Source organism: Oryx dammah, unplaced genomic scaffold (genome assembly GCF_014754425.2).
Source record: "Oryx dammah isolate SB20612 unplaced genomic scaffold, SCBI_Odam_1.1 HiC_scaffold_3, whole genome shotgun sequence".
NCBI classification, from domain to species: Eukaryota; Metazoa; Chordata; class Mammalia; order Artiodactyla; family Bovidae; genus Oryx; species Oryx dammah.
Genome location: NW_024070187.1, coordinates 59,861,822 through 59,882,871, shown reverse-complemented (window position 1 = coordinate 59,882,871; position 21,050 = coordinate 59,861,822). Strand labels below are relative to the sequence as shown.

General features: G+C 40.9%; 1 protein-coding gene across 21 annotated transcripts in view; it reads right to left on the bottom strand.

Annotated features, from left to right (window-relative positions):
• The window catches only part of LIMCH1 (LIM and calponin homology domains 1), a 356,942-nt gene that overhangs the window by 200,793 nt on the left and 135,099 nt on the right, over positions 1-21,050 (bottom strand). For all 21 annotated transcript variants that reach the window (XM_040238066.1, XM_040238069.1, XM_040238063.1 and 18 more), the window contains exon 2: positions 11,568-11,638. In XM_040238066.1, the coding sequence (XP_040094000.1) occupies positions 11,568-11,638 (71 nt within the window). The remainder of the gene's footprint in view (positions 1-11,567; positions 11,639-21,050) is intronic.

Below are 21,050 nucleotides of genomic sequence, written 5' to 3'. Positions count from 1 at the left end.
CATCTGCAGTGATTTTGGAGCCCCCCAAAATAAAGTCTGACACTGTTTCCACTGTTTCCCCATCTATTTGCCATGAAGTGATGGGACCGGATGCCATGATCTTCGTTTTCTGAATGTTGAGCTTTAGGCCAACTTTTTCACTCTCCACTTTCACTTTCACCAAGAGGCTTTTTAGTTCCTCTTCACTTAAGATTAGCCAAATAGAAAAACCATCGCCAGACAGTGAAGGATACCAGGTTTTAGGCAAAGGAACCTGAATTACGTGCTGCCTTGTAGAAAGAAGTGCTGAGCATGATGAAGCCATGCTTTGGAATGTCAGCCTCACGGCAGTATTCATAGTGACAGAAGAAAACGGAGGCACTGGAGCTAATCACTGCCTTAACTTTAACTTCCCATGTCCTTTCATTCACTCTTTCTTTTTCCCCTTAAAATAAAAAGGAAAGTCTATTTCTGTATAGTTGACTTAGAAAGGAATCATTTATAAACTCGGTCCTTGGTGGGCTACTTAAGAAAAGGTCCTCTTCTGTGGGTAACCAAAGGAAACATTTAGAATGGCATGCTTCAGGCAGAAATTCTGCAAACTTCATTGTGGGAGGCCAGCCCACCCAGCCTGACAGGCCAGTAGAGACAATCAAAAAATGGATTATTAAGGAAATACAATTAGGGAGCTACTAAATCCTCTCAAATGCAAGTAAAGCCTAATCCAGCATGTAAGCCCACAGGCAGCCAATAGGAGAGGTCGTTTTCTCCTCTACCACACAAGCAGCCCATATTTAAACCTACTGGTTTTATATATCTACATGCTGCTGCTGCTAAGTTGCTTCAGTCGTGTCCGACTCTGTGCGACCCCATAGACGGCTGCCCACCAGACTCCCCCATCCCTGGGATTTTCCAGGCAAGAGTACTGGAGTGGGGTGCCATTGCCTTCTCCATATATATATATATATATATATATATATTTTTAAAGCCAATCAATCATTGCAATAAATATGCAATAAATTTGTTCACAAGGAAAGAGATTAAGCCTGTGATTTCCATGAATGGAAGTTTAATATTTATCAAGGTACAGATTAGTTGTTGTTTAGTCACTAAATCATGTCCGACTCTTTTGAGACCCCTATGGACTGTAGCCCACTAGGTTCCTCTGTCCATGGGATTTGCCAGGCAAGAATACTGGAACAGGTTGCCATTTCCTCCTTCAAGGTATCTTCCCGACCCAGGGATCAAACCCATGTCTCCTGCATTGTCAGGCAGATTCTTTATCACTGAGCTACCAGGGAAGCCCAGGGTGAAGGAAGTCATATTTTGAGGGAAGTCGTTTCGGAATGATAATTATGCTAAAGGAAGTTTCAAATACATTTTTTGAAGCATGAAAACAAAATATACTTGCCCTATATATTAAGAGAAAAGAAGTTGTGACAAGGATTATATACTTTTAAATGGAAAAGCTATGTGCAAAGATGGATGAACTTGAGAACATTTCAGATGCACCCAAAAAGTCCCCCCTTTCACTAGTAGACTCTTGTAATTGATGCTAAAGCACAATTTGGGTGTGAACAGTTGAATTTCCCCCTGCACACTGTGCAAAGAGCCCCTCTTTTAAATAGAAACCAAAGGCTGTCTATTTGGTGAGGATTCAAAGAGGAAAGAAAGGCAATACTGGGAGTCTGTTTTGCTCATCATGAATCCTACAGACTTGCCTTCCATGGCCTTCATCTGTTTTCATCTTTCCTAACAGAAGGCTGTCAGGGATACTCAGTTCTTGCCTAAGTCCCCACCTAAGCCAGGCCAATCTTCAAACAAAAAGCTGCTTTTTACTGGAGATCTTTACAAAAAGAGTGGGTTGAAATGTCCTTACTTGAACCTAAAAGCTTAATGGGTCTTGGTGCCAAAGGGCTGGAATCAGGCCAAGTCAATGAGGCCAACTGTGATTTGGCAGAAAGACAAGGGAGAACCCTACATTGGAGGCCTATCAAATTCTCACCAGTCTGCTAAAGTCAAAATCTGTTAGGGCAAAAGGACCCAAGTTTGCTGAGATTGGAGTGAGTATCTGGTTTAGCAAAAGAGCTCCAGACAAAGACTGGGAGAAACACTGTCCTCTAGCACCCTGGGTCTCCATCTTGTCATCTGCAAAGGATGGTGGGATAATCTGATCCAGGCTGAGAGGATAAAATAAGGGAAGGGTTTGTGAATACTGAGCAAGGTAATGGTCACTGGAAGATACCAGTCTGGAATGGCCAACCACTGGGGTTACCATGCACACACACACACACCTATGAACATACACATACATATTATATACAGACATACGTACCTATGTACGTTGCCAAGGAAAGACCCAGGTTTCATTTGCTGTTCCAGCAGCACAGCTGGTTAACACCCCCTTTCACTCTCAGAAGCATTTTGTCTGATATGTGGTCACTTCACTGCTAAGCCATTGATTGAGTCAAGCTAATATCATTTCCTTATCAATAGTGGAAGAAAATACTGCATGTGAAGTTTATATTAGATATAAGGTCTCTAACAATAATAGCCTGCTGAAATAATGCAAAAGCATGAGTGAGAGCTAAGACCATTAGGTGGAATCATGGTCAGTTCCCAGAGATGGCCATTAACTGACAAAGTTTCCAGTGCCTCCCTCTACCAGTGAGACCTCTGCCAGGGCCAGGCAATACAGGAGACCTCAGCTCCTTAGAAATCTTCTTAGTTTCTCTGGATTCCATGACACCATGCTCGTGAGGATCCTCTCATCCCTCTGAGAGCCTCTGTGTGAGCTTCTCTTTTTCTCATCCTGACCAGGGAGGAGGCGTCCTCAAACTGAGACCTTGCTCAGCTGCTCTTTCTTGAGGTGCTCTTTCCCTCAGAGAGACTGTCATATATCACGGCTTAACCCTAATGTCCAACAATAGCTGGCAAGTTCAATTTAAATAAGTTAAATCTATCATCTAACCACTAAGTTCTGCCCTTGTCCCTGATGGCCTACAGGACTCTCTGCCTGAGTAGATGGTCTGGACCGTAAATTCAGTCTGCCCAAACTGAAATTATGGCCTCTCCCACCAAACAGAGCCCTTCTAGCTCATACCAAAGGTCCACCTTGCTTGTCATTAACAACTGAAACGTTTAAGTGAGTTTTCAGTCTTCTCTTTCATTCACCCATCCCTATACCCTACCAAGTCTTGTTGATCTTTCTCTTTTTAAAAAATATTTATTTATTTAATTTTGGCTGCATTGTGTCTTCATTGTGGCCCATGGGCTTCTCTCTAATTGTGGCACACAGGTTCCAGAGCATGTGGGCTCAGTAGCTGCAACATGTGGGCTTAGCTGCTTGACAGCATGTAGGATCTTAGTTCCCCAACCAAGGAATCAAACCCGAGTTCCCATCAAATTGCACTAGAAGGCAATTCTTAACCACTGGACTGCCAGGGAAGTTCCCTGTTGATCTCTTTTAAATTCCTCTCATTTCCACTGCTCTGGAAATCACACCCCAAAACTCCTTCTACTGTTTACAAAGGCGCTGTGCAATCTTGACCCTGCTTACTTTTCTTCATCCACCCTCATCTCATATCATTATCCTCCCTGTTTTCTACATTTTCACCAAATGAGTCTTCTTGCAACTTCTCCGATACATGGAGCTTCTATCTTAAGCATTGGTAAGATGATGTCTTAACATCTCAAACATGTGATTCTCTTGGGTTAGAACATGACTTCTCCCTACTTTCACCTCTCTTCTCTCTTTCCTGGCTAATTTCTGCTCTTCATTTAGGACTCCACCTAAATGTCACTTCCTCCAGGAAACAGGTTAACATCACATGAGAGACTAGGGCTCAGATTCTGGAGCTCATTTGGGCACTCCTGTTATATTATGTTATGGCTTAGTTTACTAGTCTCTATGGTAACTGGCCACACCTGTAAGCAGGTTCTTAAAAAGGTTAGTTGGATGAAAAAAGTCCCGCCAGGCAGACTTCCACTATTTGCTAAACACAGCATCCTCATTCCTGTCCCCAGACCTTTCCTCTGCTTCTGTCCCTGTGTAGTCTGCCCTCGTCATTCCCTCACCTTTTCTCATCTTAAGTAACAGGAACTTGGTATAACGTCTCCCAAACTACAACCATCTTCCCTTGTTTAACTTCTTATTAAACCTGGTGGATTAAATTCTAGTTACCTTTGCATTTATTCACACACTGGTTTACACAGTCACAACTGCTTTGTGTGTATGTCAATCCCCAAGCACATTATAAAACTCCTGAAGACCATGGATCGAGCCTTATATATCCTTTTTATGCCCCTCAGTGCCTAATGTGGGACTGTACAGAATACAGTCGATGTCCAGTAAGTCCTCCATGTGACAAAATGTCTCCATGGAAAGCTATGCAATCAACTCCCCAACTGTCCTAGTATATGAGTCCAAATTCTTGGCACCCCACAGTTTATGCTGAAATCAGGACAAGAATGTAAGACAAATCCTTCTTCTCAGGATAAGTAGTTCATTCATCAGTGATGATATAAACAAGTGTTTGCCAGCAGATTTCTTATCTTCAGAAAACTATTTCAGCAATATAAGAACTGAGACAAAAATCCACTAAGACATTTTTTATTGGTCACTTATTTGCAGACCAACATACTTGGACTTTGCATTCCATCAAAATGTGTCTGTAGAACAAACCCCAGAAGTTTCCCTCCGTGACTCCTGAGAAGACATGGAGAATCTTACAGGTAAAGAGTATAGACAGTTCCATCCTTTGAACTCCCAGTCCTCAGAGATGGGTTTATTCTTTATGTAAAGCTGTATGTGGGTGTATAGGCAAGGGAGGAGTTGAGGGGGGAGGGAAAGAGAGAAGAGGAGAAGGGAGATAATACTGATGATGACAGCAAAAATTGGGAGAAAGTTAATGATGATTAGATCTAATCTAATGATGACTAGATTGCCTACTACTGGACTCAATTTATCCAACAGCTGTTTGTAACAGATGTATTATGTACCAGACCAATGTCCAAGGGGAAATCCAAAGATAAATATAAGAGGTCTTCAGGAAGCTTTTAGTCTGGTACAGGAAGCAAACATGGGATAAAGAGGTCGAGCACCGTGATAAGGACTAGCATGGAGGCTGTACAGGTAGACAGATGCCAGAGAGGAGCCCATCAGCTCTGCCTGGAGGGTCCTGGAATAGCTTCTGAGAGAAAGAAACCACAACAGACTGGAGGGAGCCGGAGGAAATGACGTCACCACAGAGGTCAAGGCCACTGTTTTCAAAACAATCGCTCTTGGCCCCGAGCTCTGCCAGCCAAAATTCATTATTCACAGATGATCAAGTTTGTAAGGGACCCAAATGTTCTTGCCTGGTTTGATCACAAGTTGAGCAAGAGAAACTAGGAAAGCAGGCCCCCCATTGGTCCATCCCTGTGGCTTGCTGACAGCCCAGGCAGAGAGCTGATATGTGCACAGTGACACAGAGTTGCATTGATTATGTCATATTTATAATTGACTTTGGGCCTATTTCCAACAATAATAATGGAAACGGCGAGTGATTCAGAGTGCCAGCCCAGGCCAGACACTGCCGAGCGCTTCATGCATTCTCTCACTGGAATCTCTCAGGGATCTGATGAGATAGGAATTTCCCCCATTTCACGGATGAGAGGAGAAAAGCTAACACTTAAGTGCCTGCTATGTTTCAAGCACTAAAGAGTTTTATATCCATTATCAAATCATTTACTTTTCTGAAAAACTCAATGAATTAGGTACAATTATGTCTGTTTTTATAGATAAGGAAACTGGGGTTCAGGGAGGTGAGGTAGCTTGCCTAAACACACACAGGGGGTGAATTTAGGATCTGGACCATCCAGTAGGTTGAAGCATATGAAATCACATTATCTGCCTGGTTCTGGTCTACTGATACTACAGTTTCATAGGATTCAACCTAGGAGTTCCCAAATCCATACACTTTTCACCATGCTCCCATAAAAAGATATGAACTGGCTTTTGTTAAATATATATCTTTGGATAGTAACCAAAAAGAAAGAAAAGTGTGAGGTGAGGATGAGAAAGCAAACCACAGAGAAGAGAGAACAAATACACCCTGCAACTGCATGCCACTATTATTACTGTCATTTTGCTATGCTAGCTTTCTCTCTTTCTGTATATGCCTCTTTCTCCCTGAACCATTTGCATACAGTTGTAGGGCATATGGATAATCATTACATTATTCTTCTAACTCTTCCATAAGTTAAAAGAATTTCAAAATAACAAGTTGTTGGGGGGACTTATAAAGAAACTCCTGAAAAACTCTTCTTTGAAAAGGCATTTGATTTACCCAAATAGCACTTTGCACTGAAAACTCAACTTTATGAGGGTAAGCAATTCACGACCAAAACTAAGTCCATAGTCTTCACGGGCTGGCAAACTTTCTGTAAAGGACCAGGTAGTAAACATTTTAGGCTCTGTGAGCCCCACACAAACTCTTGCTTTGTTTTGATCTGTTGTTTGTTTACAACTCTTTCAAAATGTAAAAACCATTCTTAGCAAGCAGGAAGGCCTGCACAAAAACAGGCCAAAGGCCAGAATTTGCCAACTCCTGATATAGATGGAATTCCACAGTGCTGGTTGCTTAGTCATGTTCGACTCTGCAACCCCATGGACTGTAACCCACCAGGCTCCTCCGTCCATGGAATTCTCCAGGCAAGAATACTGGAGTGGGTAGCCATTCCCTTCTCCAGGGGAATCTTCCCAGTTCTATCTTATAATAAAGTCTCAGGAACACAAGTCAGAACCATTCCTTTCTGGAATATTTCACAACAATATGTCTGAGCTGCATGCAGGGAACTAGATGGCAGTCAAGAGTGGCTCTGTTCTGTTCAGTCAAGAGTGGCAGCTTCCTCAGGGAATGGTCTTTGTAGCTTTCCTTTTCAAATCCTTGAAAGTCCCCAAGGATACAATGTGGTATTCATTTAACATTTCTAACAGCATGACACTTGTCACAGGTTTGCGGCTTTGTCACACTTTGACCCTAGGCCTTTTATATAACGCTCCGGGGAGAGCTCACATCATTGGAGTATTTAACCTCCAAACTTCAACTACACACTTGGCAAAAACAACAGAGAAAGACCAAAAATACATCTACAGTACTATAATTCTATTTGGCACCTGCACTTTATTTTATTCTTGCTTTTACTGTAAGTTATACATTTATGCATAAGGATTACTATATCTGGGGATACATATGCAAAGGCAAGTGTATTGCATTTCACAGGCAGAGTAAAAGAGCTCCCGGGGTGATTCTGAAATTGAGTCAATTTCCATCTTATATGTTACCTGTAGGTGCCAGTCTTTTCTCTCTCCCATCTCTGTGGTCTTCAGTACAGGTCCACCAACTTCATTGGTGACCATCAAGTTTTGACAGCTCTTAACTAAGAAAACTGAAACCCCTACACTGTTCCTGATAGCTCAGTTGGTAAAGAATCCGCCTGCAATACAGGAGACCCCGGTTTGATTCCTAGGTCTGGAAGATCCCCTGGAGAAGGGATAGGCTACCCACTCCAGTATTCTTGGGCTTCCCTTGTAGATCAGCTGGTAAAGAATCCACCTGCAATGTAGGAGACCTGGGTTCGATCCCTGAGAAGGGAAAGGCTACCCACTTGAGTATTCTGGCATGGAGAATTTCATGAACAGTACAGTCCACGGGGTTGCAAAGAACTGGACATGACTAAGTGACTTTGACTTCACTACACTGTCCACTGACCACAGCCTCAGCTCTCTCATGCCCTCCTTTTCACTGGACTGGACTTCTTATCTTGAGAGGGACCACCAGGCCCTTGATGCTTACGTGTTTCCAAGACTACTAACCCCAAACAGTCCTTCTTCCTCTGTTCAGCTGAGACCCGGCGGGCATCCTCTGTAATGCCCTCACCCCATATTCTGGGTTTTCTGGCACCAATTCCATCCCCCAACCCCCACCAACCTCTTGCTTTTCTGTCTCATTAAAATACCAGCTCTAGACACAGGACAATGATTAAGAACAAAAGCAAAGGAATGAGACCTCTGAATTTAAATCTTCCTCATCTGGTACAACTGTGTGCTGTGCTTAGTCGCTTAGTCGTGTCTGACTCTTTGCGACCCCATGAACTATCATCTGCCAGGCTCCTCTGTCCATGGGATTTCCCAGAAAAGGATACTAGAGTGGGTTGCCATGCCCTCCTCCAGGGTGCAATCTTAGCCTAGTGATTTAGTCCACTGTGCCTCAGCTACCTGCTCTGTAAACTGGGTATCATAATAGTTCTTGTGGGCCACAGGTAAATCTAGAACCAGGCTGGCAAGAGGAAAACCAGACCCAGGCCCTGAAGATGCCTTTCCATTTGAGAAGAACTGTGAGATTTAGTTTTTCAGACTTACAAACCACCCACGAAATTTTTAGTGAACAGAGAGCATGGTGTATCTCCATGGTTAAAAGAGTTGGAGCCAATCCACCTTAGAAGAGCTGAACTGCTGGTTTTCAAAACTTGAAATTACAGCAGGTTCTTATATTTTCAAGTGTTGCTACCTGGGTGGTGGTGGTAAGTTAGAACTGCTTAATCACCAGCATCCACCGAACTCTCTCTGGTTCTAGAGAGTGGCACAGTCATGGTATCCTTATCTATTCTCCAAAGACAGGCTGTATAGATCTATTATCTGGGAACCCTCACTTTCCTGAGACTCTCCAAACTGAGCCCCCTGACCTTCAAGCCCTATCATCAACCAGCTCCATGCCTGGAATGGGGCAAGTCCCCCTCCTTACCAGACTGGTCTCTGCATACAAGTCCCAGAAAAATACACTTGCTAATCTCAGTCTGCAGCAGCCCAACACTTCTATTCAGATTATACCTAACCATGCCCCCATCCCTGACCAACAAGGAGAGGGGGGCCTTCTTCCTCCATTGTTACCAACAGCTAGGACATCCAGCCCCGAGTCCTACTTCTGTCTTTCGTTGCTCTGTAGGCCCTGCACTTAGAACTTTGTCTGCATCTTGTGTGTCTGGCTACTGCCTCAGCTTTCTCTCCAAGGCTCTGGCTGGGGCTGCACTCATGGTTTTTAGACCACCACTGCAGTTCATTCCACAACCACACACTCTGCTCCAGAGCTGCCAGATGGAGTCCCATGGGGAAGCCTGACCCTAATTGTCAGACTCCTTCAAATCTACCAGTGGGTCTAATCCCCTGTGGTCAGAGGAGTTAGACAGTAACTCGCTTGTCCTGGGTTTTCATCCTGCCTACCCAGAAAGAAACATTTGTCTACATCCTCCACATTGGCCATTTCCCTCAGCTCACGCATAGGCTGTCAGCACTCAAAATCCTTTATTTATTTAAAGACGTTCCTGGCCATAATCTGTGCTTCTATTCTGTCTAACCATACTATTTCCCAACCATGGCTCAGACCTAGTCTCCACCTCCCCACCTCTAAACAACCCTAACATTCATTAATTTGTTTGTAAAGGGTCAACGGTTGGTGCCACTCCACCCATGAGACTCCAACGTCTAACTCAACATCTTCATCCAGGTAAGAAACGAAGTCCATGTGTGCAGATGTCTCTGGATCCAGAGCCTTGTCTTCAGGTGAGCCCAGCTAATCCAAAGGCAGGCAAGAAACATTGCTCCATGACAGATTTCCTCACATGGTGGAGATATGGATGCCTATAGGAATCTTTGGAGCTGATGTTAGGCAAACAAAAGCTGGTTCCAAGGACCCACTTCAACAGACTTCAGAGAGCATGTGCACATAAATTAGACTGGATTCTGGTGAATCTGTTAACATCAGGAGAGGGTCAAGCCTAGACTCCTTGGAGAAGCAGGTGCTAGAACACAAGGGAAGTGTTTGGAGCCTGTTTGAGCTTGTCTCTGTGAGACGCTGAACTAATTGTGGTTTACTTAACAGATGACCTCTGATTTAGACTTTATAAAGAGAAAAACATGTGGTAAGGCAAGTAAAGTGTGAGAAGAGGGAAGAGACTCCACAGGAAGGAAGGTATGGAAACAGCAATCAGAGGATATAAATTACTCTTTGAAGAAAGAAGGGCAGTGGAACGCAGGAAATATCAACGAACTGTGTTGAAAACTGCTGCATAATAAATCTACATTTGTATAGCAAATGTTGTAATTTTTTCAAGCACTTTATCTACATTATCCTGTTGAAATTTACAAAAAGCTTATGAAACATGCAAGAGCTGTAAAATTTTTACTATCCTTTTAAAGAGAAGCAAATGAGATGCAAAGAGATTAAATAATTTAAGGCATGAAGAAAGGACTTGAATCTTTAATTCTCAGGCTCCAACACTCCTGCTCTGTTAACTATATCAGTGGGTCTCAAACAATATTCTCCAAGTCATCAAGAAAAGACTGCATTCTGTGTCATTCTATTTACACAAAGTTCAAGAGAAGGCAAAATAGATAATATGGTGATAGAAATCAGAACAGTGCTTTTCTACAGGTGGTTGAGACTGACTGGGAAGGGACATGAGAGAGCTTTCAGATCTATATTTTGATCAGGGTGTAGGTTACATGCATGTACACGTACACTGTTCCCAAAACCCATAAGGTTGTATATTCAGGAATTCTGCATTTCATGCATGTACATTTCAACTCAATAACACAAAAAAATAAATATCCTAATTACAGAACCTATTACATCAATTCACAACTCTGAAATCTTGATTTGATATTTATGTTCATCTCTAACTATTAAGGCTACAGTTAATTTCATGTCTAGAATCATCAAGAGCACTCTACAACAAAGCCCATATGCAAAGCATAAAAACTGAAGACCACAGCTATTTTGTCAACAACATGAATTAAATATATTCAAAATACCTCAGGGAAATAGGTCTACTGAGGAACATCACCTGGCAAGTTTCAAGACGTTGTCAGTAAATAGAAGCACTGCTTTTATTTGGCACAAACTGTTCTTGTTTGGTGGAGAAGGCAATGGCACCCCACTCCAGTACTTTTGCCTGGAAAATCCCATGGACAGAGGAGCCTGGAAGGCTGCAGTCCATGGGGTCGCTAGACTCAGACACGACTGAGCGACTTCACTTTCACTTTTCACTTTCATGCATTGGAGAAGGAAATGGCAACCCACTCCAGTGTTCTTGCCTGGTGAATCCCAGGGACGGGGAAGCCTGGTCTACCACCTATGGGGTCGCACAGAGTCGGACCCACCTGAGCGACTTAGCAGCAGCAGCAGCAGAAGCAGTTCTTGTTTGGAGGGAATAAGGAGGATAAAAGCTGCTACTGTTACCACAATTTGGTCTACATCCTTCTAATCACCTAGGCCCAAATTGCTACACTGTAAAAGTTGGTTGGAGCTGAGTAGCAGCTGTCAGATACTCCTCTTCTTTATCTAGTTTGAAATTGCCATAGTCCCCACCACTCCCTATTGTACTAATATGCTTATATTTACTGCCTAACCCACTTAAGTGATTTTTTTTAAAATTTCAGATTCAAACTGTGAATGCATTCCAAACAAACTCTATAAGTTTTGCAGACAAACTTAACAGCAATAATGATTTTTCTCGAATAAAACCAACTGAATATAGGCTATACTTACTCGCAGAGAAGGATTCCATTTTCTAATCCTGTCCGAAAATCTTTATCACCAAAACTTCTGCCGGTTACTTGCTGGAAAAGAAAAGCAGAGAATTTTTTTTTTCTTTTTCAATCAGGAAGCTCAATGATTCTTTTTCAAGATATTTCAAGAGACTTTAAATAACTGGTGGCATTCCAGGAATGGGAAAAATCTGTTAGATCTGAATTTCCTTTCCATGTGTAACTTTGCTTAGCTCAGCTAATCTTAAATAGACCATTTCTTTGAAGTTTTTTCTTATTCAAAACTTTAAAAATATCTGTTCTTCCTGATAAGGATATTACTTTGGTGGTTTGGCCATGATAAGTCAAGGGCACAGCCTCTTTCATCTTGAGGACCCAACCTACGCTTTCAATAAAGCCTGCTGAAAGTACCACCTGAGGATAAAGAATCCATTTGTTAAAACATTAAGAGGAAGAGAGGAGGACCCAGAACTTCTAACCTTGAGAGACTAACATCAAGACAGTATGAAAAAAGCCAATATCCATGCTAACGTGTGAAAAAGCAAAATAAAAGCTGGGAAAGAGTGAACTGTGCTGAGTACTGATGGCTTTTCTTGATGCCTCTGACATTCAGTAGCCCTTTGGTCTGGGCACCAAGTCATTCATTGTTTTACTCAGTAAATATTTACTGAGCATTTACAATATGCCAGGTAAATATGCATGGTGTAAATCCTAAAGCAACCTCTAAAATAGCAAAAATTTTTTTAAAAAAGCTAATAAGTCAAGAAAGGAGATTAAATGAAATTATATATTTAAAAAATACCCTAACAATAAAAAAGAAAAAAGGGAAAGGGAATACAGAAAAGATGGAATAGGCTTAAACCTAACCATATCAGAGCATTAAATGTGAATGGTGTAAACACCCCCAAGTAAAAGAAAGATTGCATTAATAAAGCAAGACCCCACTATGTGATGCCGACAAGTAACACACTTGAAATAGAAAGATATGAATAGGTTAAAAATAGGATAGAATAAGATATACCATGCTAACACTAATCAAAAGAAAGCAATAGTGGTTATATCAACCTCTAAAACAAAGAATGGGCTTCCCTGGTGGCTCGGAGGTTAAAGAGTCCACCTGCCAATTCAGGAGATGCAGGTTCAATCCCTGGGTCAGGAAGATCCCCTGGTGAAGGAAATGGCAACCCACTCCAGTATTCTTGCCTGGAGAATCCTATGGACAGAGGAGCCTGGTGGGCAACAGTCCATGGGGTCACAAGGAGTCAGACACAACTTAGCAACTAAGTAACAACAGAATAAAGAATAATACTAGAGCAGAGAAAGTCATTTTACAGGGACAAAATGTTTAGGTCATCAGAGAGATAATTCTAAACATTTTTACACCAAATTTTTTTTTTTAAAAAAGCTTCAATATAGACACAAACCAAATCAGATAGATCTACAAGGAGAAATAAATAAAGTCACAACTACCATCAGAGATTTAATCTCTCTCTTCAATAATTGGCAGAATAAGAAGACAGGAAATCAATAAGGATATAGAAGACTTAAAAAACACTATCAACCAAATTGACTTAATTGACATTTCTAAAATATTCCACCCTACAACAGCAGAATAAACATTATTCCTTTTAAGTTCACAATAAACATTTATTGAAGTAGACCAAATGTTGTGTCAGAAAACAATTCCCCACAACTTAAAACAAATTAATTAGAAATTAACAACAAACATCTTTAACCCCAAAATTTTAAACTAAGTAATACAATTCTAAACAACCCATTGTTCAAAGAAGAAAAAAAATAGAATATATTTTGTAGTGAAAGAATATGGCAAAATAAAAAATGTATGGACAGATTTAAGGCAGTATATGGGGAAAATATATTTTTAAAAAGATCTCAAATCATTGACTTCTGCTCCTATCTCATGAAAATTGAGCCCAAATTAAGTAGAAAAAAGGAAAAATTCTATCAAAGTTGAAATCAATCAAGTAGAAAACCAAAAAGTAATAGAGGAAAAAAATAAGTGAAATAAAAAGTTGGTTATTTGAGATCAATAAAATTGATAAACCTTTAGCTAATAAAATTGATCACCTTTGGTATTTAGCCAAAAAAGAAAGACATAAATTACCAACATCAGGAATGACATGATATCATTACAGATTCTATAGACACTAAAAGGATAACTAGGAAATATTATAAATCTGTGCCAATAAGTTCACCAACTTAGGTGAATTGAATAAATACATTCTTTGACACACACAACCCTAGACCAGTCCAAAATAATAATAATAATAATAATAACCCTCCCAAACAAAAATGCCAGGTCCAGAAGTCTTAGCTGGTAAATTACAGCAAATACTGAAGAAAGAAGTAACGCAACTCTATATACGCTCTTGGAGACAAGTGAAAAGGAAATAATACTTTCCAGTATGGGTGGCTCATAAGCCATCTAAAAATTCCTAGGTACTACTTAAAATTATTTTGCATGTGATGCATAGCCACTAAAAACTTTCAAGTAGAGTTGGTTTAACAGTCTAAAGTCAGCCTGCTAATCAAGATGTAGTCTGAGTAAATTCAATTTCCTAGACTCCTAATTGTAGAAGTAAGAGTAGGCACCATGCATTTGGAGGAAGGTGCTCATTTCCACCTCTGTTCCTCCTCCTCTGCCTCCTTCCCCCATCTCCTGTGTCCATTAGGTCCCCGTGTAACCTTGACACTGCTCTCCACTGGTCCAAATGCCATCCATTCTTCCAAGTCCAGGTTATTTAGTGTAGAGGCACCTGGACCTTTGTTAGGAGGGTCAACAGCTGAATAGACTCCAGAAATTCAACAAGGACTGTGCCACTGAAAAGTCTGGCCCTGAGACCGGTAAAGACTGCAGCATCTTCGTTTAGAATTAATGTTAGACATATTGGCTCTCAGTTCTTCCACTGTCTCCAAGACCTACTTAGAACAAGCATTTAAAAAACATCCCCACGTGACTCATATGTAAAGTAATTTTTACAAAGCCCTGACCTCGTTTATTAAGTAAGTCCGAAGTTCATACTCAGAAATGGAGGACATCTCATTGGAATCAGGATTTTGGATGACTTGTCTCAATGACCCATCTTAGCAACCTCTTTATGATGTATTTACAATGTCACACATTGCATATTTTAACAATAAAGACTATTAATTACCGTTCTCTTTGTAACAGCATTAGCCATTGCTTTTTTTTTTTTTTTTTCAAAAAAGCTAAATAACTATCAAGAATCAGCCACCATTACCAACAGACCATGAGCAGGGGAAATGAAAAGTGACTGCCAAACTCTTCACTAATCTCCCCACCTGGACCCTGACTGACAGGGGACTCTCAGTAACCTTTCAGACAAGGCACTGGCCAAGCCAGCAGCCTGTGATCCCTCTCCAAGGACACATAACAGTATGGGAAGATTAATAGAGCCCTTAAAAAGATGGAGATCTGGGACATGTAGTGGGTGGGAAGACAGCCCAGGCTCAGAAGCATTCAGGGGCTAAGGGGGGGAAGAGAAGCATGCAGTGTCCACAGCACTTTATCACCCCACCAAATCTTGCTCTTCACACCTTGCTGGTGATCCTCACCTACCTACTAATTAGTCCTTGCAACTCTACCCTTGCAGTTGTTCAGCTTAGTCATATGTGACCCCAATCTTTCATACCCGATCATACCCAGTAACAAACCCTGTTGATTCACCCTTCAGAATTTAGCCAGACTCCAACCACATCTACCACCTTACTCTGAGCCATCATCATCTTACACCTAGAAGAGAGTCTTCATTGGCTCACTGCTTCCACCCTTGCCTTTTCCATCTATTCTCAACCCAGCAGCCAGGGTAATCCTGTCAAGTTAGGTCATGTCATTACTCCATTCCACCTCCGCTCCATACTTCCCTATCTCACCCACAGGAAAAGCCAAAATTTCTACAGTTCTCTGAAGGTATTCAACATGAAAACAAACAAAGGGGAGAAAAACCCTATAAAGGGAGCATGGACGGAGCTATTGAACACTACAATTATTTTAAGGGTGGATATAATGAACTTGCATACATCTCCCTCATTCATGGGGGTCCTCAGAAGTACTTATGATGGCAATTACATCACCAACTATGCCTGGTAAGCCTTTCAGGAGAACCCAATGCCAGATTTTTTCCTACTTTATGGTTTAAAATTAATTCACTTTCATCACTAACCAAAATATTTGTTGGATGGACATGCTTTGTCAGACTGAAATAGTCTATGAATGGATAACGTACCAAAACCTTGATAGTTTTAGGGATAAGAATCACTTTCTTCTACCTTAGCAATCAAACCAAAAGCAGAAGCAAGAGGATTTCGTGACATATCAGCACACTATTTTATGCAAGTAATTATTGGTAATAAGCTCATCTGTACTCAATTTCTTTCCCATATAACTAAAAGGTAATTACATCTCTGAGTTTGTCCATGTCAATGCTCTAAACCATTCAAATAACTAAAATTTGGAGGAGTTCAAAATAAACAGTCTGATACAGAAAACCACATGATTTTATAGTAACATTTTTATGATGTGTTTATAATTTAACACACTATATGTCATAAAGCCATATTTTGTTAATTACTTTGTTTCCATCGTTATTAAGCAGTTTCCATGAATAGTCAAAGACTGCCGAGAATCAGTCTTTCATCTTGATCATTACCATTTATACAAATTGTATTTCCAAAATATTAAATGTTCAGGATTTTTGAAAGCAATCTGGTGGACAAACTGTAGTCCACTAATAAATTGTAGTCCGCTAAATAAAGGTCTGATTTTAAATAAATGCTGAAAACCCTATTATGGTAATCTTAAGAAGAGATTCTATTGGCTGGCAAAGTAATGGTGCCTGAATTCAAGAAATGGGAGAAAAATTAAAAATTTACTATACTCGGACTTAATCTTTGGAAGACAGGGACATTTTATCTAAATTATTGTACAAAAACAGGTTTGATTTCCTCCTACCAATGGTAAATGAAAATCACATCTCTTTAATTCACTGGAGATTATTTGCAGTTCATTATGCTCACTTCCATTCTGAGAATATTTGACATATTTAACAAAAAGAGTATCTCATTTTAAACCTGAAAAAACAAAGCAGAATAGAATTGCTCTTATTTTTCACATTTGCTGAGAAATAAATCCACTGCTATTTCTGTTACCTTAATAGGGTTGCTAGAAAAATCAAATCAAAATCCTATGGAAACTCTTTGTAAACCATCTTAAGTCATTCTAATCTCAGTCAGAATTAGCAATCAACTGACAATCATCTACCAAATACCTACCTCAGGCTAGATAGTATAAGAGGCGAGAGTGAGATCAAAACAAGATTTGGACCCTACTCAGTAAGAATCCACAGTCCACAAGGAAAGATTAAGCATTACAAAACAGTAGTTGGTATTAGAGGGAAAATATGGGCAAGAGCATGGAGCAAGCAATTAACACAAACTGTACAACTAAAGAAAATTATTTATGAATTTATGAACGTTAATAGTTCACATTCAAATAGCAATTTCCTTAGGCTCTCTCTGTTCTAAATGTGTGCCACAAATGAATTTATTTAATCCTTATAATAGCCCTATGGGGTAGATCTGATTATTATCACTTCCATCTTAAAGTCAAGGAAACCTAGACACAGAGAGGTTAAGTAACTTGGCCAAGGACACAAAATTAGTAACTAGCAGAGCCACGATTTAACCTCAGATAATGTGACTGCAGAGTTCACACTCCTACACACAGCTGATTCTGTACAGCATCTGAGCAAAGAGAGGATCTCTGTCTGCCTGAGAGAGTCAAGGAAAGCCTTTTAGGAGCTGGCATGTGAGAAGGTCCCAATGTAGGAGAAAGGATCCCTCAGAGGAAGGAGATGAATAGGGCATCCCAGGCAAACACAAAGACCCGCACAAAGGTTTATTTGAACAAAGAGGAAAAGTCCTGAGGGCTGAGACCAGGGGGAGGAAGGTAGGGAGGGGAGGGTGGTAGGAGATAAGGTGCCACCAGACATAGCCCAGGTGGTAAAGGACCTGCATGTCAGAACTATGGGTCGCACTTGAACCTGAAACAACAAAGACATCCGAGAAGATGGGGGGAGGGAAAGGTACTCTGGCAAGCAGTCTCCCTATTTCCCACTAGTTCCCACTAGTTCCCCATTCCCTAAAGAGACAGTACAACAGTGACCTCCTTGTGGACTCTCCCACCTGCATTTTATAGCTCATGACCGTGTTTGTTGAATCACAGTGAGGTTAAGACCATCTAGCCAGAGTTTCCTTTAGGAGCACCACCTCCCCCCAGCAACATTCCTTTATAGACCATATCTATTCATATCGTTTCATCTTTCTCTGCCCTCTCGAAAGAAACTGATACACCTTCTCTTTCCTCTGTGAAAGATCTGAATCCTCTTTCTTCCTATCCATAGGTGCTACCTTTATCTCAACTTTACCCCTTAGTCCACAGCATCTTTCATCTCTGTGCTAATAGCATAATGATTTCCCACTTTTCCTAAAACACCTAATTTAATGCAGCTTCGTTTTTCCCCTTCCTTTCACTGTCCAAACCCCTACATGAGTATCCTATTCCTATTACTCTTGTCATCATAGCTCATCTACCTGTCCTCTTTGAATTCACTGAGAATTCTTAAAGGGTGAAGAGAGGAGACCTGCAAATTTAACTGAGCTCCACTAGTACAAGCTAAGTCATAATCAGATTAATGAACTTCCACCAACCCTCAGCTTCCCTACCTACAAAGTGAGAATTATCCCTCCTCCAAATGCATGAAGAGTAAATGAATTACATAAGAGTAAATAAATGAGTGTATGCCAAACCCTTCCCACAGTGCCTAATCCATAAAAAGAGCTCAAGAACCTTCACTGTCAATATTGGCCACAATATTAGAATTACCATAGATCTCATTTATGATTTCTCTCTTTCCAATGCTTTTTTGCAGATCCTTCCTCCCTGATCTTAAATGATGCCATGCTTTACTGGCTCTCCTCTTAAATTCTATCACCATACTGTCTAATCCAACAGACATTGTCTCCTCTGATCTGAGTCAAGGTCTCAGCATCATGGCAGTCAACCATTCCTTCCTTTTGAGATCACTTGCCTCTCCTAGGACTCCCCACTACCAGATACTCCTGATTTTCCTCCTGACTCTTTCAATAAACATTCCTTTCTATGTTGCCTTAAGTCATTCTACTTGATTCATTTCCTAAGTGTAAACATGGTTCTTTTTCTCCTTTCTTCACCTTTCCTTTGTTCTCTCTAGAGCCACAAGCTTCTTTTCCCTGGGCAGCCCCAGGTCTTTAAATATCTCACATACAGTAACTCTTTCACTTTTATGAGCTTAAATATCTTGCCTTTAAGCATCTTGCATATGATAATTAGCATGCTTTTATGTGTAGCATTCACCCTTCTCCTCTGAAGCTCAGAATCGAATATCCAATTTCTTACTTAACATATCCACTTGGGTACCTAATAAATATTTCACACTTAACAAGATCAAAACAAAATTCATGACATCTGTCCTCTGATCCAACCTGTTCCACCTCTGGTTTCCTACATATCAATGAATGGCACCACCATTTCCCGTCACCAGGAACTTACAGACACATTCAAACCATCAAGAAGAGCAATGTTCCTCTCTCCAAAACGCACTTGAGATCTATCCTTTACCCTCCATCTCTACACTACACACTAACGTAAGCCTCCATCACCTCTCAGCAAACAAACATCAGCTTCCTTTCTAGCCTTCCCGCACAGCACCCAGAAATCTTATAGATCAACCCCATGTCCCTTTTCACTACACCAGAATCCAAGTTATATACATAAGCCCTTCATTTTAAAGATGAGAAAAAATAATGTCCTGCAAATTAAATGACTTGCTCAAGGTCATAAGCTAGCTATCAGTAAGGATGAAACTAGAACCATACCTCCCTTCACCCAGGCCAGGGCTTCACTACCCCACACCACTGCCTTCTGAAGGCATATATTCTAATGACAATGACATTGCTACACTCTCTTTATTAACAATAGTGCCTGACATCTATTCAGCTTGGGTTGGCAACAAAACAGCACAGAAGTCCAGGCCTGAGGTTATTTAATCAACATTATCAGACTGTGATCCTCTCCAGCACTAACTCTGAGTGTTTAATATTGAGCATAATAAAATGCAATCTGTAGAATCCATTTATATTTTCATCGTGTCATCAGAAACCCAGAAGGCACTGTTTATAGCCACAGATTGACAGACTCCACTAAAAAAATCTAATTAAGAATACAAGAAATGCTCCAAAGCACTCTGGGAGCATTAAATCCTCCAATATCACCATTGTGCACTATCAACACAGAAAATGGGTCAGTCCAGGAACATGTGAGTGGGTTTAGCAGTGAGTGTCTCTGCACATCCTCAGGCTGTTCTTACCTTCCAAGGAAACAGAACAGATACTGCAAAGGAAGACAAAAAACCCAGGTGCTTTAACACAACAGAAAGGATTAGCAATCGATACGAGAGCAAAGAGTCCTGAAAAAATATGGGCAAGTGGAGTGCTTCTGGGCTATCTGTGTTGTTTCCATTTCAAGGAGCAGAGATAAGCTTCAGCCACAGGGTGGTTTTTACCTGGGTATCAAGGTGCTCCTTAAATAAACACTTCAATATTGGCTAATTTTTACAGATCTGTATATGAACTGCCATCTAGTCCTCAGCACAGGTAAATCTGTGTTAGGCAAGTACTGAATCAGTTGCTCAGTTGTGTCTGACTCTTTGTGTCCCTGTGGACTGTAGCCCATCAGGCTCCTCTCTCCACTGAATTCTCCAGGTAAAAATGCAGGCAGATTCTTTACTGTCTGAGCTACCAGCGAAGGTCTGGGTCTAAAATTCAGGTCTGACATTTTGGAGCTATGTGACCCAGGCACATGGCTCCATTTCTCTGAGCTTGCTCCATCATCTTTAAAAGACTTGCAGAAATGTGCTTTACACAGTTGTTAGAACTTAGAAATCATGATTAGAAACCATCTAATAGGACATTTACTACTGGCTGGAAGTTCTGGTACATTTTTTCCCCCTAAGGGAAGAGAAAAGAATCCATGCTGGAGAGCCTAAACTGGGTGGTTGCAATTTTTGTTCAGAAATCCTGCTCAAGAGAAAGTTGAGTATGGTTGAGGCAGACTTGCCGGTTCACAGTTGGATCTGGGTTTGTGAGTGCTGGGTACAAAATCCCACAATGTGACCGACTTACACACACCATTGGATTAAATGAGACCATGAGGAAACAACTGGGCAAATCCAGAAAAAATGACACATTAGATAAGAAAACCGACCCTCAAAAAGTCAACGTCTCGAAGAAGAGGGGAGAGTTGAGACTGAAGAAATATGACAACCAACTGAAATTCTAGTTTAAAAAAAGATTTGTAGGTGATATTTGGGGCACTATTGGGGAAATCCAAATATATATTAGTCGT